This window comes from Polypterus senegalus, chromosome 6 (genome assembly GCF_016835505.1).
Source record: "Polypterus senegalus isolate Bchr_013 chromosome 6, ASM1683550v1, whole genome shotgun sequence".
Classification (NCBI taxonomy): Eukaryota; Metazoa; Chordata; class Cladistia; order Polypteriformes; family Polypteridae; genus Polypterus; species Polypterus senegalus.
The window spans coordinates 188108226-188134034 of NC_053159.1; the positions used below are offsets into that span (position 1 = coordinate 188108226).

At 41.8% G+C, this 25809-nt stretch overlaps 1 protein-coding gene and 1 long non-coding RNA gene across 2 annotated transcripts in view; one reads left to right on the forward strand and one right to left on the reverse strand.

Moving 5' to 3' along the window:
• Positions 1–1871: 1871 nt before the first annotated feature.
• LOC120531900 lies at positions 1872–24881 on the forward strand. Its single transcript, XR_005634179.1, has 3 exons — positions 1872–2132; positions 22777–22997; positions 24697–24881. It is a non-coding gene; the product is annotated as an uncharacterized LOC120531900 (long non-coding RNA).
• Positions 15458–25809, reverse strand: part of dnajc10 (DnaJ (Hsp40) homolog, subfamily C, member 10) — a 90385-nt gene continuing 80033 nt past the window's right edge. Inside the window, exons 22-23 of the mRNA XM_039757731.1 lie at positions 25331–25450; positions 15458–17020 (exon numbers count right to left, since the gene is read on the reverse strand). Coding sequence (XP_039613665.1) covers positions 17009–17020; positions 25331–25450 — 132 coding nt within the window. The 3' untranslated portion in view covers positions 15458–17008. The remainder of the gene's footprint in view (positions 17021–25330; positions 25451–25809) is intronic.

Sequence of the window (25809 nt, forward strand, 5' to 3'; positions counted from 1 at the left end):
TGGGAACTGAACTGACAGCCGGGTGGTTTACAGTGCAGCATCTTATCTGCTATGCCGCACGCTGCCAACCCTGCCTATCAAGTTCAAGATCGTGGGGGTACGTAGATGTCCTAATATGAAACACCATTAGAGAAATCTAATTCATATAAAAGCGGAGGATCTGCTAATAAAAGTTTTAAAACAAAATAAATAATAATAATACATTTAAAACAAATAGCCGCAGTTCAGTATGTGCGGACTGGCATACAGAAAACACAAAAATGTTTATTTGAGACGAATGTGGAAGCGGAAAGGAGAGAAAAGACGACACGTCGTGACCGCCTCACTCACTGCGGCTTAAAGCGGAGACGGGAGTCCCAGGCATAGCACTCTGGCGCCACCTGCTGGTTACAACAATTTTTAAAATTTATACACCTGGCAAACCAAAACAGGACAAAGTGGGGCTGTACTGTAAATATTAATGGATAGTAATTATGGATATTATTATTATCATCGTCATCATCATAATCAATAATTCTTCTTCATGGCTGCATTGTTTAAACTTTACACAGGCTGTGTGGATCTGTGGTGGTTAAAGCCTTGGATTTTAAACCCTGAGGTTGTGAGTTCAAATCCCACTGCTGACACCACTGTGTGACCCCGAGAAAGGCGTCTCACCCAGTAGAAAACACAAAAGAAATAAAACTGATTACATCTCAGATGTTTTAAGTCACTTCGGAGGAAAGGCATTAGCCAAATGAATAGAGTAAGTAGCTAAGTAAATTATCTTCTTCTTCTTACGGCTGCTCCTGTTAGGGGTCGCCACAGCGGATCATCTTCTTCCATCTCATCCTGTCCTCGTCATCTTGCTCTGTCACATCCATCACTTGCATGTCCTCTCTCACCACATCCATAAACTTTCCTCTTCTCCTCTTGCCTGTCAGCTCTATCCTTAGCACCCTTCTCCCAATATACCCAGCATTTCTCCTCCTCACATGACTAAACCAACACCATCTCGCCTCTCTGACTTTGTCTCCCAACCATCCCACCTGAGCTGACCCTCTAATGTCCTCATTTCTAATCCTGTCCATCCTCGTCACACCCAATGCAAATCTTAGCATCTTTAACTCTGCCACCTCCAGCTCGGTCTCCTGTGAAATCGTCTTCTGCCCATATAACATAGCTGGTCTCACTACAGTCCTGTAGACCTTCCCTGTCACTCTCGCTGATACCCATCTGTCACCAATCATGCCTGACACTCTTCTCCACCCAGTCCACCCTTCCTGCACTCCCTTCTTCACGTCTATTCCGCAATTCCCATTTCTCTGTTCTGTTGATCCCAAGTATTTAAACTCCTCCACCTTCGCCAACTCTACTCCTTGCTGTGGTGTAGCGGGTCCACAGCTCAAGTCAACTGGGCCTCTTTTTAAAATAAATAATCGCCGCACTGGCAGCTTAGCAAGGGGTTCATGGTGTGTGTGTGTGGCCGAGTGGTTCCAGGGGAATTCGTGATGTGGGCGGTTCTCTCTTAGGTGCACAGGTGAGGAGTTGTCCACATCCGCAATTGTTCCCGGGAGCTGCTGATTGCCACAGCTGATCCACGTCCCCATGAGAAATAGAAGCGCGAGGCGGCTAGCAGGGAACTTTGAGGACAAAAGGAAGAAAGAAAGTTGAGAAGACAAACGGAGGTTGCTGGAGAAGAAGGCAGGAAGCAGGAAGAGGAAAGCCAGAGAGAGAGAGAGAGAGAGAGAGAGAGAGAGAGAGAGAGAGAGAGAGAGAGCGAGAGAGAGAGAGAGAGGGGGAGAGAGAGAGAGAGAGAGAGAGAGAGAGAGAGAGAGAGAGAGAGAGAGAGAGAGAGAGAGAGAGCACAGACTCGCAGGCAGCTGGACAGCGAGCCCTAGCGGGGTGTTTGGCCGACACATAGGGCAGTTGGTAGTGGTCGTTCCCGCTGAGCATTGTGAGGACCGGGAGTGACCAGAAGAAGGATGGCTGGCCGCGTAAGGCTGAGAAGGCAGCGGCAGTTGGGAGGCTTGGAAGGTGGATTCCCCAGCGTGAGCGTCCTGGCCGTTGGGGGGAAAGCCAAGTCTCGGTCCGCAGAGGGCTAAGCGAAGCCAGGGATTGGGAGGCCACCAGACCAGTCGAGTAGAGCAAAGGTAAGCTACATGTAGGGGGACTCCCCTGGTACATAGCCTGAATGGGAGAAACAGGGGAGTCGCCAGTCACCAGTTAAGGAATGCACCAGGCTTTATTTTAAAGAGACTGCTTCATGCCATTGTTTTAACCTCATTGTTTTAAAGGTTTGTTTTTTTGTTATTGTGTTTTTAACCTCCACTACTTCACTCATGGGCGGCACAGTAGTGCAGTGGGTGGTGCTGCTGCCTCACAGTAAGGAGACCTGGGAGTTTGCATGTTCTCCCCGTGTCTGCGTGGGTTTCCTCCCACAGTCCAAAGACATGCAGGTTAGGTGCATTGGTGATCCTAAATTGTCCCTGGTGTGTGTGGGTGTGTGTGTGTGTGTGTGTGTGTGCCCTGCAGTTGGCTGGCGCCCTGCCCAGGGTTTTTTTCCTGCCTTGTGCCCTGTGTTGGCTGGGATTGGCACCAGCAGACCCCCATAACCCTGTAGTTAGGATATACCAGGTTGGATAATGGATGGATGGATAATCATCACTCTGCCTGACACTCTTTTCACCTCCAAAACACTCTTGACGTGCTGTTCCTTCAGAATAACTCCTACTCTGTTTCTCCTACCATCCACACCATGATAGAACAATTAAAATCCACCTCTGATCCACCTTGCCTTATTCCCCTTCCATTTAGTCTCAGGCACGTACAATATATCAACCTTCCTTCTCTCCATCATATCTGCTAACTCTCTCCCCTTACCAGTCATACTGCCAACATTCAAAGTTCCTACCTTTAGTTCCATTCTCTTTACCTTCCTCATCTCCTCCTGCCTCCGGACACGTCTTCCCCCATCTTTTCCTTCTTCAGCCAACAGTAGCCCAATTTCTGCCAGCACCCTGTTGGCTAACAGTATTGGTGGTGGTCGTTGTTAACCCGGGGCTCGACCGATCTGGTATGGAAATTTGTATTGTTGTGTCCGCATATTGATTTGGCAAACTTTTTACACTAGATGGCCTTCCAGATGTAATCCTCCTCATTTATCCGGGCTTGGGACCGGCAAGAAGAAACACACTGGTTTGTGCATCCCCTGTGGCTGGGTTATCATCATCATCATTAATAATAATAATAATAATAATAATAATAATAATTAGATAGATAGATAAATAGATAGATAGATAGATAGATGTGAAAGGCACTATATAATGACAGAGAGATAGATAAATAGATAGATAGATAGATACTTTATTAATCCCAAGGGGAAATTCACAAAAAATTATTACAAATTATTAAAATTAATAAAACTTTTACTACTACTAATAATAATAAAAGATACATTTTAAATAAATATCCCCAAAACAGGACATAGTGGGGTTGTACTGTAAATATTAATGGTTAGTAATTATGGATTTTCATCATTATTGATAAATAATAATAATAATCCATCCATTTCCCAACCCGCTGAATCCGAACACAGGCTCACGGGGGTCTGCTGGAGCCAATCCCAGCCAACACAGGGCACAAGGCAGGAACCAGTCCCGGGCAGGGTGCCAACCCACTGCAGGACACCCAAACACACCCACACACTAGGGCCAATTTAGAATCGCCAATACACCTAGCCTAGCCTGCATGACTTTGGACCGTGGGAGGAAACCGGAGCGCCCGGAGGAAACCCACGCTGACATGGGGTGAACATGCAAACTCCATGGGTCCCCTAACTGCGAGGCAGCAGCGCTACCACTGCACCACCGTACCGCCCTAATAATAATAATAATAATGAAATTTTTTAAATAAATAGCCGCAGTTCAGTATGTGCAGATTGGCATGAAGAAAACACAAAAATGTTTATTTGGGGAGAATGTAGGAGTAGAAAGAAAAGAAAAGACGACCCGTCGTGACCGCCTCACTCACTGCGGCTTAAAGCGGAGACGGGAGTCCCAGGCATAGCACTCTGGCGCCACCTGCTGGTTACAACAATTTTTAAAATGTACCTATCTGGCAAACCAAAACAGGACAAAGTGGGGCTGTATTGTAAATATTAATGGACAGTAATTATGGATATTATTATAATTGTCATCAATAATAAAAATAATACCGTAATAATGATAATAATGAGCCATGTTAAAGAGCTTTATATAGACTTTGGGGATCCAATTCAACCACCACCAGTATGCAGCATCCCCCTGGATAATGCCATAGGAACGAACCATTTGAGCACCAATATACTCACCCCACATAATTTCTTTCCTATTGAAAAATCTTGAAACTCTACGTTTTTATTATTTTATTTTCTTAAATCTGGCAGCATCAGTAACTGTCAACCTGCCAGCAGATTTTAATAAAACCCAAACTTCTCAGTCACCATGGGGGGCCGAGTTGTAAATGCCAACAGTGGCAGAAACAAACTGTGGGTGGGGTGCCAGTCCATCAGAGGGCACACTTATGCCCACGCCCACACTAAGCCAATTTCAAGTTGCTTAAATCCAATACATTATGTCACTTCTGATTTTACCAGGACATGAACTTTGTGCATTGGCACCTTTGGAAAACACAAAAAGTAACAAGTTAGAAAATATCCGCACAGCGAAACGTTAAAATGTGAGCGGAGACTCGGTGAGCTGGTTGGAAAGTTGGACTTATTTTAAATTTTCAAGATGCCTCCACAAAGAGTCTGTTGTCACAATTTGGCTTATGACATATTTTTGGAAGCACTGGGCCATCTTGAGAAAACTGTGATAAAAGAATGTAATTCAGAGAGCACATAAAGCGCACGTCTTTTAATCCCATATAATAACATTGTGTGGTTGAAGCTGCTTCCATGGAGAGCACATTCGAGCTCAAATGATCTAAAGATCCGTGTGCTGCTGTTGGGGTTTGTTTCACTCAGGGATCAAAATCCACATTCTATGTCCTTTACGTTCTTATTTGAGCCATTTATAAACGTTAATGTTGCTGTTCTCAGTATTTTGGAAGAAAAAGAACAATCAAGGAGGAGGTGAAGTGCATCAGGAGCAGTAAAGAAGAATTAAATTATACAGACAGTGAAGTAGCTGATGCTCTAAACATTTTTCTGTGGTATTCAAATGTGAGGAAGTGGATAACCTGCCAGCGGTAACAGGGACTACTAAGGAGGTACTGAGGGATTCGGAAATTGTAGAGAGACAGAAGAGCAGCGGAGATTAAATAGGCTGAAATCAAACAAATCACCAGGACCAGATGATATTTACCCTCAAGTTCTTAAGGGGGCCAAGTGAGTTCAGATATAAACCCTTGACACATATTTTTAGGAAGTCACTGTGCACTGGAGAGATTCCGAAGGACTGGAAAATGGCAAATATCATCCCGTTATATAAAAAGGGCAACCGGGCACATCCAAGCAACTATAGGCCAGTAAGATTAACGGGCATCACAGGAAAATTAATGGAAGGAATTATTAAGGATAAGATTGAGCAACACCTGGACAGTCAGCGTGGGGTCAGAAGAGGGAGGTCGTGTTTTACTAACATGTTGGAATTTTATGAGGTGTCAACAAAAGGATACGAGCAGAGTGGAGCAGATGATGTTATTTATCTGGACTTTCAGATAGAATTTGATAAGGTGCCACATGAGAGGGTGGGCATCAAAATGAAATAGAGTGGCAGTTCAGGGTGTGGTGTGTAGGTGGGTGCAGAATTGGCTCAGACACAGGAAGCAGAGGGTGATGGTGTGATGAACCTCATCAGAATTGGGTGAAGTTAAGAGTGGTGACCAGCAGGGGTCAGTGCTGGGGCCGCTGCTATTTTTAATATATATAAATGATTTAGATAGGAATATAAGTAACAAGCTGGTTAAGTTGGCAGATGATACCAAGATAGGTGGATTAGAACATAATTTGGAATTCGTTATATCATCATAGAAGGACTTGGATCGCAGACAGACTTGGGCAGATTTGTGACAGATGAAATTTAATGTCAGTAAATGTAAAGAATTACACATAGAAAGTAAAAATGTGAGGTTTGAATACACAATGGGTGGTCAGGAAATCAAGAGTCCATCTTATGAGGAGGATTTAGGAGTCATAGTGGACTCTAAGCTATCGACTTCCCGACAGCGTTCAGAAGCCATTAAGAAGGCTAACAGAATGTCAGGTTATATAGCGCCTTGATGTGTGGAGTTCAAGCAACAGGAGGTTCTGCTCAGCTTTATAACACTCTGGTGAGGCCTCATCTGGAGTACAGCGTGCAGTTTTGGTCTCCAGGCTACAAAAATGACATAACAGCACTAGAGAAGGTCCAGAGAAGAGCAAATTGGCTGATTTGAGGACTTGGACAGAATAAAGGTTTGGGTAAATTTGTGGCAGACGACGATGTCAGTAAATGTAAAGAATTACATGTAGGAAGTAAAAATGTGAGGTTTGAATAGGCAATGTGAGTCCATCTTATGAGAAGGACTTAGGAGTCGTAGTGGACTTTAAGCTATCGACTTCCAGACAGTGTTCAGAAGCCATTAAGAAGGCTAACAGAGTGTCACGTTATATAGCGCCTTGATGTGTGGAGTACAAGTCACAGGAGGGTCTGCTCAAGCTTTATAACACACTGGTGAGGATTCATCTGGAGTCCTGGGTTCAGGTTTGGTCTCCAGGCTACAAAAAGGACATAGCAGCACAAGAAAAGGTCAGAAGAAGAGCGGCTAGGCTGAGTCCAGGACTACAGGGGATGAGTTAGGAGGAAAGATTAAAAGAGCTGAGCCTTAAGGAGATGAAGAGGAGACCTGACTGAAGTGTTTAAAATGATGAAGGGAATTAGTCCAGTGGATCGAGACGGTGACTTTAAAATGAGTTCATCAAGAACACGGGGACACAGTTGGAAACTTGTGAAGGGTGAATGTTCGCACAAACATTAGGAAGTTTTTCTTTACGCAAAGAACGATAGACACTTGGAATAAGTGACCAAGTAGTGTGGTGGACAGTAAGACGTTAGGGGACTTTTAAAACTCGACTTGATGTTTTTCTAGAAGAATTAAGTGGATGGGACTGGTGAGCTTTGTTGGGCTGAAAGGCCTTTGGGGGTATTTTTCGTACGTGGATCAGCCGGATGTAATAGTTGATGATTTTTCCATGATCCTGGATCTGTTGGTTTTTCGAAACTCTTGCTGGATGTGTTGTCATAGCAGCACATCTAAATCCTCAAATGACCTCGGAGCAGGTTTGTTCGATGTAAACAAGGATTAGCTCACACGCCTAATGAGTGTCCGTGCGTGGAATTCATTCAGTCATGGCTTCACCGTTCATGAACGAGAGACCAATTGATATCGGTGCACAATTTATAAGAAGAGAATTTCATGTTTTGCACAATCGGTAAGATCCTTTATTGCTTTCTTTTTGAAAGATACCGCTTTAGCCGAGGGGGAATATCGTACCTCAAAGATTTATTAGCACCTTATATTCGAAATCACACTCGGCGAAGTCGGGCTCTCACAACCGCACAGACCGTATGCATTGCTTTAAGTTTTTTTTGCACTTTTTTTTTTTAATGTACTGTAGGCGATGTGGGAATTCTATCTAAAAGTGCAATTTGCCAGGCAATTCGTAAAGTCCGTTTGGCTCTGAAATATTTCCTTCGGGTTTTCATAGTGTTTCCTGGACACCTGCGTGTGCAGACAATAAAAGAGGCGCTTCATGCCATCGCAGGTGGGTAATGCCCAGGCACAAACACCCACAGCTCCATAAAGAATCTCACAATCAGCCTAACATTCTCATTGCCCCGGATTTCCAAATGGGATCGGGGCACATGGGATGGATCAGAGTGGAGTTTGATCAAACATAATTTGGAAAATGTATCTCAACTCCTGAAGAATAATCAGACACAGTGTCTTCATCAGATATTTGACCTTCGTCAATATCTCGTGGGTCAGACACAAGTTCTAGGGATGTGACATTCCCTGCAACTGACCTAACAAAAAAAAGAGGGCGATCTGGAATATAACTGTGGCACACATGGAGGACAAATATATGCAATGACCATCCTGTACCTGAAGTGAAGTGACCACTGCATCCTGCCACTGGTTCTGAGGAGGAGCTTCCCACTGGAATGCCCTCAGAAACCGGGCGATGGGCATTGTGCTGGAGAGCCAACTCTTCTGCAGATGTTAGGTCTGGACCGCGTGGACCTCCAGCTGTTTTTTGCTTGTCTGCCATCTTATTAGCTTTAAAATGAATGTTTTGTATATTATATATGATTCTTTGTCATCAATTCTTTTAATCGTTATATAGCAATATTTACCAGTTTGAAGTACAGTTAGGTCCATAAATATTTGGACAGAGACGACTTTTTTCTCATTTTGTTCTGTACATCACCACAGTGAATTTTAAATGACACAACTCAGATGACGTTGAAGTGCAGACTTTCAGCTTTAATTCAGTGAGTTGAACAAAACAATTACATAAAAATGTGAGGCAACTAAAGTATTTTTTAACACAATCCCTTCATTTCAGGGGCTCGAAAGTAATTGGACAAATTAAATAACTGGAAATCAAATGTTCATTTCTAATACTTGGTTGAAAACCCTTTGCTGGCAATGCCAGCCTGAAGTCTTGAACTCCTGGACATCACCAGACGCTGGGTTTCCTCCTTTTTAATGCTCTGCCAGGCCTTTACTTTCAGTTGCTGTTTGTTTGTCGGCCTTTCTGTCTGAAGTTTAGTCTTCAACAAGTGAAACGCCTGCTCAGTTGAGTTAAGATCAGGTGGCTGACTTGGCCATTCAAGGATTGTCCACTTCTTTGCTTTCATAAACTCCTGGGTTGCTTTGGCTGTATGTTTTGGGTCATTGTCCATCTGTATCATGAAACGCCCGCCGCCCAATCAGTTTGACTGCGTTTAGCTGGATTTGAGCAGACAGTACGTCTCTGAACACCTCAGAATTCATTCGGCTGCTTCTGTCCTGTGTCACCTCATCAATAAACACGAGTGTCCAAGTGCCACTGGCAGCCATCACACTGCCTGACTCCACGTGTTTTACAGATGATGTGCTATGCTGTGGATAATGAGCTGTTCCACGCCTTCTCCATCCTTTTTTCTTGCCTTTATCATTCTGGTAGAGGTTGATCTTCTTGGTTTCATCTGTCCAAAGAATGTTTGTCCAGAACTGTGCCGAGTTTTTTAGATGTTCTTTAGTAAAGTCCAATCTAGCCTTTCTATTCTTGAGGCTTATGAGTGGCTGGCACCTTGCAGTGCACCCTCTGGATTTACTGTCATGCAGTCTTCTCTTGATGGTAGACTTGGATATCGATACGTCGACCAAGCCCTGGAGAGTGTCGTTCACTTGGCTGGCTGTTGTGAAGGGGTTTCTCTTCACCATGGAAATGATTCTGCGCTCATCCACCACTGTTGTGTTCCGTGGACGTCCAGGGGCCTCATGTATAAATGGTGCGCACAGAAATGTTGTGTAAGAACTTTTCCACGTTCAAATCGCGATGTATAAAACCTACACTTGGCGTAAAGCCACGCACTTTTCCACGGTACCTCATGTCTTGTCGTACGCAAGTTCTCCGCTCGGTTTTGCAGACTGGCGGCACCCAGCGTCAAAGCAGTGCTACTGTTCTTGTGTGGTTACACCTTATTTTCCTGACGTGGCTTTATAAATACACAGAAACTAACCGCATATTGTTTATTAGTGTAATGCGTCTGATTGTAATTAACTTGTAACAATATAATGATCAGGGAACAGCCATAGTATTCCAAATACCATAACTGCTTTAGCGTTGTTACTCTCACTTCTTCTTCTTCCTCTTCTTTCAGCTCCTCTTGTTAGGAGTTGCCACAGCGGATCATCTTTTTCCATATTACTATCACTGCACGACTCGGAGTATTTATATCACTGTATCTGAGTGTGAATCACAGCAGCAGCTGATCGGAAAGAGAATTATCGGGATACAGCTTCAAGGACACGATACCTCAGCCACGGCAAAACGTTTTAAAGCCTTTCCTGTACGGACATCGCGGCTCAGAACCCGTTTCATCCCAAGAACTCTAAACAGTCAATCAAGTGCTCCTTGTAGAACGGTTTGGACTTATAAGTACAGTCACCTCACGGTAAACTTGCACTACAGTTAGAATATCGCACAACCTGAGCCACTTTATAAAGCGCGTGTTTACATATGATGACAATATCATTTTTAAGATGAAATGCAGTAAAATATGTTTATTAAATTATACAGGTAAAACTTTAACTTCATTTAAATAATCTATATTCTTCACTGGGACTGGCGTGAAGGATAGAATAATTAAACATGTACTACGAAGATATTTCAATGTTCCTTAAACTTTTTAAAGAATCAGCACTCTAAGCTTACAGATGGCTTAACGTCTATTACAGAGCTGATTGTGTGGCGATCGGTTACTTGGAGAAAGAAAAGCACGAACTGCATGGGCGGCCACACCAATATATATTGAATATAAAACAGAAAGAGAAAATAACAAAACAGCTAAAAATGCAGCGGCAAATTTCGACAAAAGTTATATGCTTGTGTCATGAGCACGAGGCGGCTATGCAGTGTCTGCAACGGACGAGGCCATCCACTGTGCATATTGACATTGGCGGGTGAAGGAGCCACCGATTCTTTTTCTGCCCAGGGCCACCACAAGCCTAGAGCCGCCCCTGATACTGCTGCAATAAATAATTTCATCGATGGTCGTGCACAATCGCTGCGCTGTAAAACTCATGTTTAATAACGTGCTTTAACTCCTATCATCATGAAAATGACATCACGTATACATCTCAGTATTTTAGTTATTCAGAGAGCTGTAATATCACAAATGTAATGGACTCTGTGTCCAGTTGGAGGAAGAGAGCCGGTTTAAGAAGCAAGTAGTGATTCACACACATAGAGCACATAGAAGATCAAATACAAAACAAAGCATTTAACGTGCTACTTTAATTACGATGTGATTTGAGAAACTGGTTAATTAAACGATTTTAAGATGAAGTTTATAATATTCTACTAAATGACAAAATAAACTACGTGATTAAAGTGGAAATGTCGAGATTGAAGTTGACATTTCATGCTTTTTCCCCACCGTGTGCCTTTTTTCTCTGTACCCTAATAAACTTTCATGTGACACTCAGATGGTGGGCTACAACTCGACTTTTCACGGCGACTTTGATATGTGACTTCTTTTTTATTTCCGGCACTGTGCGATTTTGTGAATGTGAGCTTTCAAGTTTCTCCAACACGCTATGTCACTCGATCAACTTCCTTTTGTTGATTATACTACGGTTTATTTGAACAAATTGTATGTTTTTCCTTTGCCTCCACTTGGTATTCGCTGAAATTCTTATATTTTCCCCCGTGCTTTTCCCATTGTCTTTTCACAGAAGGCTGCGCTTAAGGGCGATTTATATTGATTTGCATATTCAAAGAGGCGTAATTCTGGGAGGAGTTCGGGCGTTACATAAAGCGCGTGCACGAGCGTTAGTTTTCACGCTGAACAGGATTTATGTAGCGGAAGAACGAGGAAGTTGGCGAATGCACAGATTCCTGCATCTGGATTTTTCTGTGCGTAAACACATTTCGGCTTTTGTGCTTACGCCAGGTTATAGTGCGAGTTCTACGCACGGCGTTATACATGAGGCCCCAGGTCTTTTTGCGTTGCGGAGTTCACCAGTGCTTGCTTTCTTTCTCAGGATGTACCAAACTGGAGATTTGGCCACTCGTAATATTGTAGCCATTTCTCGGATGGGTTTTTTCTGTTTTCGCAGCTTAAGGATGGCTTCTGTCACCTGCATGGAGAGCTCCTTTGACCGCATGTTGTCAGTTCACAGCAAAATCTTCAACATGCAAACACCGCACCTCAGATCAACGCCAGGCCTTTTATCAGCTGAATTAATAAGACATCACGATGGACTTGAACACACCTGACCATGAAATAGCCTTTGAGTCAATTGGCCAATTACTTTTGAGCCCCTGAAATGAAGGGATTGTGTTCAAAAAATACTTTAGTTGCCTCACATTTTTATGTAATCGTTTTGTTCAACCCACTGAATTAAAGCTGAAATTCTGCACTTCAACGTCATCGGAGTTGTGTCATTTAAAATTCATTGTGGTGATGTAGAGAACAAAATGAGAAAAAACTTGTCTCTGTCCAAATATTGATGGACCTAACTGTATGTTCTTGTACTTCACTTTAACCTGTTCCCATGTTCTCCTTGTGCTGACGTTTGATCTGGAATTATGACACATTAAATAATAATTAATCTGACACATAGGAAATGAAACGCTGCATTCAGTAAGTACAATGCACACTTTAATTTGTCGGCCACTTTTTGCCAGCCGTCTTTTCTGGTTTGGTTATTACCCGTTGTGCATAATAAATCTTGAAATTCTTCATATCCTTTGAATAAAAGGTCCTGCTCCGCTTGTGTGAAAAAATGCGCCCGTTCTTTCGTCATTTTGTTGCAGCCTATCAAAGACTTGCTGATCATGTTTTCTAGACTCGGTATATATGGGCTTTTCATGAGATGAGATCCAGCTCGACTAATCTGCTACACGGCTGCATTTGAAAAACCGACTTATCCCAGATGAGTTTCACCGGCATTAACTCATCCAAGAGGAGGCATCTGATCTTGGATGATTTAAGCAACGTACGGAAAATCGTCCCAGTTCTCGTCCAGATTGCTGTAATGTTTGGTTATCTGCTGCATTGTCTTTGCCTTTTGAGGGCGGTCCCCTAAGAGGTGGAGCCACCTGTCAATCACCACAAGGAACTGCCCTAAAGAAAAAAACTGGAGGGTCTCCCACAGTCCCTGGTGGTTCATCTTAAAAGCGCGAGGGAGTCGGTGTGAGTGACTCTGATCTTCTACTTCCTTTATTGTGGTTTTTGGATTTTAACTTCATGCTCACTTTTTGACTTTGTTTCTGGATTGGGACTTTGGTTGCATTGCTTTTTGGGAACAAATCCTTCCTACTTCTGTGCTGCGCAGAACTTGATTGAGTTTGTGAAGAATAAATCTTTTATAAGATTAGGATTCTGCAAGGCTCCTTTGTACCTCGACAGGGGTTTTTGTCCTGCTTTCCCCCTCTTTTTGGGACTCCCATTCATCCCACAGGGATGTGGTATTCAAATCACTTAAACATAAAACAAATTTGAAAAGTACCACCGGACGAGGATTATGATGATGATGATGATAATGATGATGAAGAAGAAGAAGATTACTTAGCTACTTACTCTATTCTTTTGGCTAATGCCTTTCCTCCGAAGTGACTTAAAACATCTGAGAGCATGGCGCTACTTGAACGAGCACCACATGTGCTCGTGTGCCATGCTCGAGTCTCCACCCCGCACGTTTCGCCGGTTGGAGACAGCCAATCAAGGGTCAGGTAAGTACTGGCCTACCTGTAATGCCAGTAGCCATGTCAGGTGCTGGCATTACAGTGATTGGCTGGCCGGAACACATCATCGGGTGCTAAACAGCAGGCACTCACATATCATGTCTGAGAGCAGTGAAAGGCAACCTTTTGAGAGTCCAAAAATGTTCTTTCGCGGTGCACCTGAGGGACTGCCCATAAATAAAGTCGTGACGACACAATCTATGGACAATCGCCAATAAAAACAGTCAATTTTACAAGTTTGAAAGACATTTTATTAATAAAGGAATCAAAGGATAAATCTTAAATTTAATTAATGTGAACGTTGAGATTGTTTTTCAGCACATAGGAGATTGATGCGAGGATCAATTTTCGAAAGACAGACGTGCACTTCCTTGTTGATCATTTGAAGTCTCTCGTGTTTCTTAGCCTGAGCAGAACCTCCTGTGACTTGTACTCCACACATCAAGGCGCTATATAACCTGACATTCTGTTAGCCTTCTTAATGGCTTCTGAACACTGACTGGAAGTCGATAGCTTAGAGTCCACTATGACTCCAAAATCCTTCTCATAAGGTGGACTCTCGATTTTCTGACCCCCATTGTGTATTCAAACCTCACATTTTTACTTCCTATGTGTAATTCTTTATATTTACTGACATTAAATTTCATCGTTCACAAATCTGCCCAAGCCTGTTGTCTGTCCAAGTCCCTCTGTGATGATTTAACAGATTCTCAATTCTCTGCTAATCCACCTCTCTTGGTATCATCTGCAAAAGTCACCAGCTTGTTCCTTATGTTCCATTTATAGATATTTAAAAATAGCAGCGGCCCCAGCACTGCCCCCTGCTGGTCACCACTCTTAACATCACCCAATTCTGATAAGGCTCCTCACGCCATCACCCTCTGCTTCCTGCGTCTGAGCCAATTTTGCACCCACCAACACACCACACCCTGAACTCCCACTTCTTTTAGTTTGATGTTCAGCTTCTCATGTGGCACCTTATCAAATACTTTCTGAAATTCAAAATGAACCTCAAATGCACCACTTTGATTATATCCTATCGTTGCTTCCTCATAGAATTCTAGTTTGCTAGTAAAACATACCAAATGGCATACAGCAGAGACACTGCATGTCTCATTCCAACATTAACATTGCTTTTATGAATCCTACACCAACTGGCACATAGCAGAGGCATATGCAGTGCATGGTGCGCTGCAAACGTTAATGCAGAGGTTTATGTTGGTTACTTAGATTACAATCTGTCTTGGACGGATAGCACAGTTAGTTTGCAAGAATGAAAAGCATTGCATTTGTCACTCCAACAGTGGGTGCATCACAAACACAAACACTACTTTTACGAATCAACTACCAAATGGCAGATAACAGAGACATGTGCATTGCACTTGACATTCCAACAGAGGGCACATGACAAACATTAATACTACTTTAATGAATCCCCTAGCAAATGGCAGATAACAGAGACATGTGAATTGCACTTGGCATTCTAACAGAGGGCACATGACAAACATTAACACTACTTTAATGAATCCCCTATCAAATGGCATATAGCAGACACAAATGCAGTGCATGGTGCGCTGCAAACGTTAATGCAGAGGTTTATGTTGGTTACTTAGATTACAATCTGTCTTGGACGGATAGCACAGTTAGTTTGCAAGAATGAAAAGCATTGCATTTGTCATTCCAACAGTGGGTGCAGCACAAACATTAACACTACTTTAACGAATCAACTACCAAATGGCAGATAACAGAGACATGTGAATTGCACTTGGCATTCCAACAGAGGGCACATGACAAACATTAACACTACTTTCATGAATCCCATACCAAATGGCATATAACTGAGACATAAGCATTGCATGATGCACTGCAGATGTTATCGTGGAGGTCTACGTTGATTACTTAGGTTTCAAACCATCTTTGATGTGTTAGGGTTTACATAAAAAGGAATGTATTTAATAAAAATGGCAACAAAATTAAATTAGAATCCACACATTAGAAAAGATCTGAGCTTTATTAACTTCAGAAGGAGCAAGTCTTAAGAGGTAAGAAACTAGAGCATTACCATCAGGAGAGTCTGTCTGAATCCCCAAAGCCCCCCCAAACCAATTATACACACATATTTGAAGAGTAAAACAAGTTCCATAAAACCAACAACAACTAAATAATAAATTACTGCAACAGAAGTTTTTGGACTATTTTGTGTTTTAAATCCAAGCAGCATATAGAGGTCCCGACAATTTCAATCTCGTAAAGAACTGCCTGTTAATTCTGTGTGAAATATTGTGAAGTCACTGAAATGGATTACTTGGGTCTAGAAAATGGATGTAAATATTTTAAGCACATTTGATCTTCGCCAAAGCTCTCCTATATAGATTGTCATCCGATGTCACCAATCCTTTCGCCTTTATTAAAAAACTGATTTTAAAAGAGCTAATCAATTCCATGTTTTCCGCTCATCTACCTAAAACAGTAAGGCGCTGCTTATTTAAGGCCTTCTGTTTGGGGGATGCCAGTTTTTATATCACCTTTCCAAACACCGCTTTCCTTCCTTAGTTTATTTTCCATTTATCTATTTGATACACTGGGGGGAAAAAAAAGTACACACAATGGGGCCTCACAATTTTTTTTTTTTTTTTAAATGACCACTTACTTTGTATTAATGACAAAAACTCAACTGGAGAATCTGTAGGTCAATAAAGCCAGAAATACTTGAAATGCCGAGGCCCGTCCCATTGATTCTGTTTGACATCCACTGTGGAACCAATTCTTATTTAGTAGGAGAAATGAATACACAATCCAGAGCCGTTTCTCGGGATAAGTTAGCCAAATGCCCACTTGGCACACAGAGGAAGGCGTTTCAGCATTTTGTCCCAAAATGAGAACAGAGTTTAGAATCCCCAGAATATGAGAAATAAGACATTACTAACAGACCAGGAAACAGACTGAAGAGCACGTTGTCCTGTTAATTTAAAAAGGACGCAGTGGACTGAAATATCAAAAGGTTGGCAAAGACTTTTTTTTTTTTTTACCTTAAACTATTTCAAATGCACAGATCACTTCTGTGTGGCTTTGAAGGTTTGAGCAATACGCAAAAAAATTAAACAAAAACAATACGACTAAATGTCAGTGAAGGCTTTCAGAGAAGTGAAGTGCAGCACTCCAGAGAATCTGAAAAAAAACGACCGGAACGTCTGACCAAATCCCCAAGTCTTCCTTTTCCAGCGCCCCGTTTGTCGGCTTGTAAGTTTTTCAGCAAATTGCCCAAACACCATGTCTGTGATGACAAAACTACAAACCACCAAAATGCCTCAAGATGGAAGTCAAATCTCAGTGTCCATGAAGCCTTGCAATGCACTTCGGTGCAGTCCCTCCACTTCATGAGCACACGAAGAGCAGACTGTTGTCAGTTTTCTTGTTTTATACCTTGTTATTTTTTATTTTTCCTGACGGGCAATGGAGCGTACCTTCTTTAAGTCTTTTTAGTTTTTTTTTGGGCAAAGAAGTGGCAGCCACCCAAAACACCTTTCTTCCTCTTATGCTTCATTAAAGTTCATCCTGTAAAAAAAAATAAAAAAATTAACAACAGAGTTTGAATATATCTAACATTACAAAGAAAGCTAGCATTTTTAGAAGATTTAGATTTGTAACACGTTCAGCATTCTGGCATCTTCACAGACAGAGACAGAGACACTTCCTTTTCCTTTTGTCTTAGAAGAGATCAACCAGAACTCTACGGATACAATGCCCTCCATAAATGTTTGGGGACAAAGACTCGCTTTCCTTGCTGTCCCCCCCTCTGCTCGCTCCACAGTCTAAAATTACAAATCAAACACTTCAGACATTGTGATTTAATGTGCACATTGCAGACTTTCATTTAAGGGGATCTGCACACATTTCGGTCACGCAACACTTTTTATATATGGTCCCCACCATTTCGAGAGTGACACCACGATTTTTGGCACACAGCAATGGCAGGTCGGTTAAAGTGTGCGATTCACAAGACACCACCAGATGCTGATGGTCTTATCTGGTGATGCTCTTGACAAGCCTCTAATGCAGCCAATCTTCAGCTCCTGCTTGTTTTGGAGGGCTTGTCCCTTTAAGTTCTCTCTTCGGCACTTGGAAGGCCTACTCAGTTGGGTTTAACTTTGGTGACTGGCTTGGCCATTCAAGAATTTTCCATTTTTTTTTTGTCTTTGATAAACTCCTGTGTGGCCTCAGCAGCATGTTTGGCTCGTTATCTTGTTGTATTTTAAAGAGCCGTACGGGGAGTTTGGAGGCCATTACTGAAACATGAGCAGATCAGATGTTTCGACACATCTCAAAATTCATTGTTCCATCATCAATTAAGAGAAATGTGCCAACTATACATTCCCAAGCCATAACACCCACCAGCACCATGTTTAACTGATGAGGTGGTCTGCTTTGGATCTTGGGCAGTGCCTTCTCGTGTCTACACTTTGCTCTTGCCGTCAACACTGATGCAGATTCACCTTTGACTTATCCGGCCACAAGACCTTCTGCAGGAATTCAAAGTCCTTTTTCACAAACCGTAATCTGTCCATCCTGTTTTTGTGGTTTGCATCTTGCAGTGTGACCTCTGTATTTCTGTTCATGAAGTCTTCTGCTGATCGTCATCTCTGACACACACACACACATTGACCCCATGAGGACTGGGTATGATCTGTCAGACAGGCGTTTGGGGCTTTTTCTTGACCACAGTGAGAATTCTTCTGTCCTTAACAGTGGAGGTCTTCCTTGGCCTACCAGTCCCTTTGTGATTACTGAGCCCACCAGTGTGTTCTTTAATAATAATAATAATAATACATTTTATTTATATAGCATCTTCCCCATGCTCAAGGTGCTTCACAGAGTCAAACAGCAGGGTATATGTAACATTGGATACACATATTTTCCTGAATAGAACAATGGAACAGATATAGCATTAAATAGAATAAAGGACAATAAACCAGAGTAAAATACCAAATTCAATACTAAAAGAAAACCTAACAAATAACCTAATTTGTGATATAACAGACACACAAATTATCCTGAGCACCTGGACAGAGAGGTAAACTGAAAGGGCAGAATGTGAAGTTAAGTTAAAAGCCTTCCTAAATAGATGAGTTTTAAGTTGTTTTTTTTAAAGAATGAATGGAGTCAGCTGATCTAATTCATTTCGGGATGTCATTCCAAAGTCTGTGTGCTATGGAGCTGAAGGCCCTGCTGTCACCCATAGAGAGTGTAGATTAGTGTGGGGCACAACAAGATTACCAGAATCAGAGGACTTTAGTGGGCGGACAGGCACATAGATATGGAGAAGGTCACTGATGTAGTTTGGTTCAAGGCCATTTAAAGCTTTGTAGGTTATTAATAAGATATTTTATATTCAATCCTGTAAGACTCAGGGAGCCAGTGAAGGCGAAGCAGGATGGGTGTGATGTGCTCACTGCTGCTGGTCCCTGTAAGGACTCTTGCAGCCGAGTTTTAAATCAACTGGAGCTGTGATATAAGATTAGAAGGGGCACCTGCCAGCAGCGAGTTACAATAATCTATGCGGGATGTGATAAAAGCAGGGACAAGTTTCTCAGCATTAGCAAAGGAGAGGAAGGAGCGAACACAGGATATGTGACGGAGGCAAAAGTAAGAACATTTCTTAATGTGGTGTATGTGGGCGGAATAAGAAAGGGAGGAATCAAAAATGACACCAAGATTCCTTGCATCAGAAGAAGGTCTGATGAGATCACCATCAAGTGACTGAAAAGGAGCTCATTTTCTTACGTTGCGATTTGGTGCCAATTTGCGATCAGTTTTGTTGCAATTTAATTTTAAAGAGTAATGCTCCATTCAGGTTTTAATTTCACTGAGGCAAGTTGTGAGCTGAGAAAACTCTGATAAAGTTGCACTTTTGATATTAAAATAGAGTTGAGTATCGTCTGCATAAAAATGATAACCCAGTCCATAGCTACGAATAATATGGCCAAGGGGAAGCATATAAATACAGAAGAGAAGAGGGCCGAGGACAGAGCCCTGAGGAGCTCCTTGTGTGACTGGTGCTGAGCTGGATCTGCTGTTGCCAAGACTAACAAACTCTTGCCTATCAGTCAGATAGGACTTGAACCACTGGAGGGCAGTGCCACAGATACCCAGTTTGTTCTCCGTTTTGGATAGTAGAATGTCATGTCTGACCTGAGTGTCAAATGCTGCACTTAGGTCTAACAGAATTAATGCTGGTTTGTCCAGAGTCTGGTACCATAAGCAAATCATTGGTTACCCGAGGAAGAGCAGTTTCACAGCTGTGCAGCACCCTGAAACCAGACTGAAAGGGTTCCATCAAATTATTAGAGGTTAAGTTAATTGGTGAGCTGAGAGGCTACAACACGCTCAAGAACTTTTGATGGAAAAGGTAAGTGGGAAATAGGCTGAAAATTGTTAAGACTGTCACCTAAGACCAGACTTTAACATCGGGGTTACAGAAGTGATTTTAAAAGTGGCTGGCACAAACCCAGTGTCGAGGGATGTATTGATTATTGTCGTAACAGTCGGGATGAAGGCATGACGGCAGGAATTAAGAAGTGTGGTGGGGATGGGGTCTAGTACAAGTAGTTGGCCTCATCTTACAAAGCAGGTCATTAACACATGCCTATGTGACTGGTGAAAACTTAGAGAAGGAGCTGGATGGAGTGGGAAGACAGGGAAGGATATAAATGGATGATGGATTTATGTTAGTTAAATCACTTAGATCTTTAATTTTATTGTGGAGGAATTTTTCACAGACTTCAGTAGAGGAGGTAATTGGGTCAGATGCAGACTGAAGTAATTTATTAACTACAGAGAACAAAACCTTTGGGTTATCATGGCCGCTTTCTATTATTCTGTCATAATGGGTGCTCTTGGCTGCAGTTAATGCATCCCTAGTCAGAGAAAGCCTGGATGTGAACAGTGAGGCCAGTCTTACGTGACATTCTCTCAAGGCGTCAGCCAGTTGCTTTCATAGATTGTAGCTCTGAATTACACCAAGGAGCTGAATGCTTAAAGGAAACCTCCTTATGTTTTAAAGGAGCTGTTTTATTGAGTGCTGAATGAAGGGCTGGGTTATAGTGGTCAACGAGACTATCTAGCGTTGATGGAATAGGTGAAGACAGAAAAAGATCAGAAATGGATCCAGCAAGAACAGAGGAATAGATATTTGTAAGGTTTCGGAAAGAAATTTTGACGTTTACAGGTAAGAGGAGGGAAAGGCAATAAAACAGTGAAAAGTGCTGCTTTATGGTCAGAGAGTACCAAATCACTGCTATAAGTGTTGCCGACAGATAATCCAGATGTGCAGATCAGGTCCAGTGTATGACCACCAGAGTGGGTGGGAAAATCAACATGCTACGCCAAGTCAAAACAGTCCAGTAAGGATAGGAATTCATTTCTCAGTTTAGATGTAGTAATGTCAATATGGATGACTCTCTGGGAAAGTGAACTTAAGTGGGTTAATAATTCAGTCAGATCAGATAAAAAAAAAAAAAGACGCATTGTATTGCGGGGAACAATAGACAACAATAAGACAGGACCAGATTTTGTTATTAGCTTAAGAGACAGACAATCGAAAGACAATGGACCATCAATGGGGATTCTTTTGATGTTTAACTTCGATTTACCAATTACTGCGACTCCTCCACCTTTTCTTGAACTGCGAGGCTCCATGAAGTGAATGCATCCGGGAGGAGTCACCTCCGTGACAGATGTAAAGTCATTTTGTTTTTGCCAAGTTTCTGTTAAGCATAGCAAATCAAGGTTTGAGTCTGTAATGAATTCTGATAGCACCAGCGCTTTGCCATTAAGAGATATGGAGTTAAACAATGCAATATTAGCCAATGTGGGTTCGTTGTGCACAGATCCATGACCAGAGTTTATTTTCACATATTGCAGATTTGGCACACAGACACTCCTATTTCCAAAGCCGTGAGTAGGACGGCATATTCCTGAGCAAATACAGCCGGTGAACTTTTCATTCGCAGCCCGGCTGTGGCGGCGATCCGACCCGCGATGTAAATTATTTCGCTAATTTGAGCTGTGGAGGGGACGCTGGCGCACGCATGTTGCTGCCGCTCCTCCCTGTTATCAACACTTTTCACTAAAATTTGCTTTGAACTTAAAACTTTTTGCAACTGTTCACTTTCTTTTTATGTATGTATAGTTCATGGATGCAACTGACTCGAACTGTGTTGATTTGGATTCTTTCTTCTTCATGATATTCCAGAAAGTTCATTTTGGTCATCCTAAGGTCTTACTGATGTTTTATTCTTGCTCTTTAGCCTCATGATGGCTTCTTTGACTTTCACTGGCACAGCTCTTGTCCTCATGTTGAGCAACGGCAACTACAGACTCCAAAGGATAGAAGCTAGCCGAGGTACCTTGTGAAGCAGTGAAACACACCCAAGGAAACACCTGTGATGCCAACTGCCCAAACACTATGGTGCCCAGAAAGGACTGTGGGCATTTAAAAAAAAGTGCTATGTGGCTGAAATGTCAGTAAAATCCCCTTAAATGAAAGTCTGCAGTGTGCACTTGAATTACGATGTCTGAATTGTTTGATTTGTAATTTTAAACTGTGGAGCAGACAGGTGACTCAAGGGAAAATGAGTCTTTGCCCCGTATATTATGGAGGGCACTGTACGTGCAGTCATTTTAAACCCTTCAATGCTAAAGATAGTTTCATACATCTGGATAATAGACAGCATGAGGTGGGCAACGATACCCACTTGCTGCTAGATTTGAGTAAAATACAACACAATTCAGTGGAGTACGGTAATATTTGACAAAGACAATAAATGTTTGGTAAACTCAGCCATAGTACATTGGATTCATGCAGTGTTCATCATAGTGCCACTATAGCATATCAACTTTTCTAGTATTGTTGCTACCACTTTATTCACACGTCATCAAATCAGCAGTCTTTTCAGCAAATACCAATTTACGCATGTGAAAGACGACAGTTAGGAGGAAGCAATACACTGGCTGATGTGGCATAAAAGATGAAAATCATCTTTTGTTACGGACTTTGAGAATATCATCTTACTGGAATAGTAAACCTGAGTGAAAAACTTGCAAACACATTTAAATGTAAAACACATTTTATCTGAAAAACACATAAATCAGTGCATACACAAGGTAACAGAAATGTGATGTTGTGTCGGTATATTGGTGTTGCCACGCATGTGCTTATACAGAACAGAGTAAGGGCTCTGGAGATTGTAATATTTCGCTGCTCTGCGGGTTGGCACCGTCTCCTAATGCCTTTGCTCTTCCTCCCACTGTAGACTGGATGATTGACAGCTGCTGCACGTCTAACGTCACTCTCTGTGTCCAACTGCCTGGATTCGCTTTGTCCTGCCGGAAGGACTTAAGACCTGAAGATACGCCACCTTGAAGCAGTTCATTTGGGAACTTGCCTCTGGAAAAAAGTTTCTGCAATTATTGTGCGTTTTCTTTTGTGTTTACTGAATTCCAGTTATATGGGGTACCCCAACTCTTTATCAAGGTGTGTCTGTTCTCTTACAGTGTCTTAAAGGTAATGTCTTGGGTAGTCATTCAGTCATTTTCTAACCTTAGTCCTGACCAGGATTGTGAGGGTCTGCTGAAGCCTATTCCAACAAACACAGAGTACAGGAAGGAGGAAAAAAAAACCCTGGACAGGGTACAAGTTCATTGCAGGGCGAACATACCCACACATCCCAATCACACACTAGGGCCAATTTAGGACTGGCAATTCAGCTAACTTGCATGGCTTTGGACTGTGAGAAGAATCCCAAGTAGACACAGACCCACACAACTTGCAAACTCCAGCCAAGGAGGATCCATGACATGAACCCTGCTCTGCTTACTACGAGATGGCAGCGCTACCAGTAAGGAGATCACGGTTCACATAGAGAGCCAACTAAAACAGCAGATGATCCATTTGGCATGTGGCGCCTGGCACCACAGAATTCATGCTTAAAGCTGGGGTTTTGAAACTGGGAGAAAGGATAGGACATTGACATGTTTTGTGCTGTGTTTTCTCAGTGACGATGTGAGTAGAAGCTACCGGTACCTGCAAAAAAATGTGTCAGTCATATGTTGAAGTCTTAGCCTCATGCTAATTAAAATATAATTGTATGTTAAGAACTTGAAAATGCAACTTGGAAAATGAAAAATTCAATCAGCAGCAGGTGGCGCCAGTGCTTATTTGCGTTGGGCTTTTCCTTTTTGCAGCTTCTTTGACTGTTCAAGCTGAAAATGAAAATCCAAAGAAGGACTCTGAGTTTTTGTTTACATTTTGTCACATATGTACAGCACACCCAATGGAAAATAAAATAAGGAAAACGTAGGAGATTTTGAATTTTCATTTCAGCACCTCGTCGTCAATGCAGAGAGAGGAAAGGCATTTCTTACAAGACACCGTTGCCCAGGTAATGCTTGGGCCTGACGTTTACACAAGACATGTCCATACTGAGTAATGTGTGGCACGAATGCTGTTGGCACTTTTACAGCCCGAGTAATCCTTGGGTCTTACGCGAGACGTGTCTATATTATTACCTGAGCGATAGCTGGGACTTTTTTTAGCACTGTTTTTACAGGCCAAAGCTGTAACGCTAAGGAGGTTTTAAGAAATATTGCAAAAGTTGGACCTCATAACATTGCATGATGCTGAAAAATGTACCCATGCTTTTGTTTTTAGTTGACTAGATTAATGTTATGCTCTCCCAATAGCACAACCTAACAAAGACATCAATCCGTTGCAATTAGCGCAGAATGCAGCAGCCAGAAACTTAACTAGAAAAGGAGATTGTGAGCACATCTCACTATTTTAGCATTGTTAAATTGGATACCCTTTGAAAACTACTAATAGTGTATAAAGCCTTAAATAATCTACTCCTTCTTATATTCTGGAGTGCCTGTCCCCCATACATTCCCAGTCGTAACCGGAGATCTTCTAATGGTGGTCTGCTTATAATTCCAGGAGTCAAGGTTAAAAGAAGTGGTGAGGTGGCCTTTTGCTGTTATGCACCTAAAATCTGGAATAGATACTATGGAACAGACATTACTTTATTCTTTGTTAATTAGTATTGCCTAATTTTATTTTAATATTTTTTCTTTTTTTCATCCTGTAAAGCAATTTGAGCTACATAATTTGTACAAAAACATGCTATATAAATTAATGTTGTTTATTATTCTCTACTTTTCTCTACTGTCTTTTCCAGTCCTTCTGTGGTGGCCTTTTGCTCTACCACTACCTGACAAAGGCACCATGCAGCCACCTGTGATTCTGGAATTCAGATGGGTGTCCAAGCTTTTCACGGGACTCATAGCACTGAATCCTCTCAGACAAAGACTGGAAACAATGAGGAATGACTTCAGAACATTTATGTTAAGTAGAATGCCCAGTGGGGACTGAGTGGTTTTTTTGGCCTTGAACCCCTGCATATTATTTTTTTTTTCTTCTTCTTCAGCTTACCTGGAGTTACTATTTTTTTCTGTCCTCCTGGCCATTTGGCCTGATCATTTGACTCATCTTCAGAGACTTATTTAAGATCATCTGGATTTATTTATTTGTTCTCTGTTACATATTCATTAATATTCTTGCCTTATTTCTACTTTTCTTGTAACTTTCTCTTTGACATCTTGTAAAGCTCTTTGAGCAACATTTTTTGTATGAAAGTGTGCTATAGAAATAAATGTTGCTGTTGATGTGAAAATGGACCGTCTAATCTTAATTTCCAAGAACACCACATTGTCAAATCTGAACTTAAATTAAGAGAAGAGGTTTACAATGAAAATGAGTGCTAAGCATTAGATATCGTTGTTTGGTCAGACTGAAGAAACACAGGTACTCACCATGAACTTGACATGTGACTTGTCCTGTATTTGGGGATTTATCTGCTGTAGCCTCTGATTCAGATGATCTGCAATTGCTTTGGATTCCCTGCTGTTAATGTGCTCTCCCTCAGGATGTTTCTACAAATAATGTAAACAATTAAAAAGTCAAAAGGAAATGAGAAAAATGCAATGCCTATGCTATGTGCAAGTCCTTAATTAAAACTAATAAAGTAATGATGCACTAAAAGGTACACCATTAACAGTTGTATTCTAGGTATTTGAAATAGCCCCATGGATGAAAGTTGGTAATGATGATACAGGTTGGTCACTGAATGAAGCCGAAGGTCCCGTCATCTCTGGATATACATAGTGGATTCAAAAAGTGATTGTACCCCTTCACTCTCTGCAAAATTTTTCATGATGCACATTTAATATTAAATGGATAAATTTGACATTTTTGCCCATCAATCATAACCCATAATGACATACCGTATATA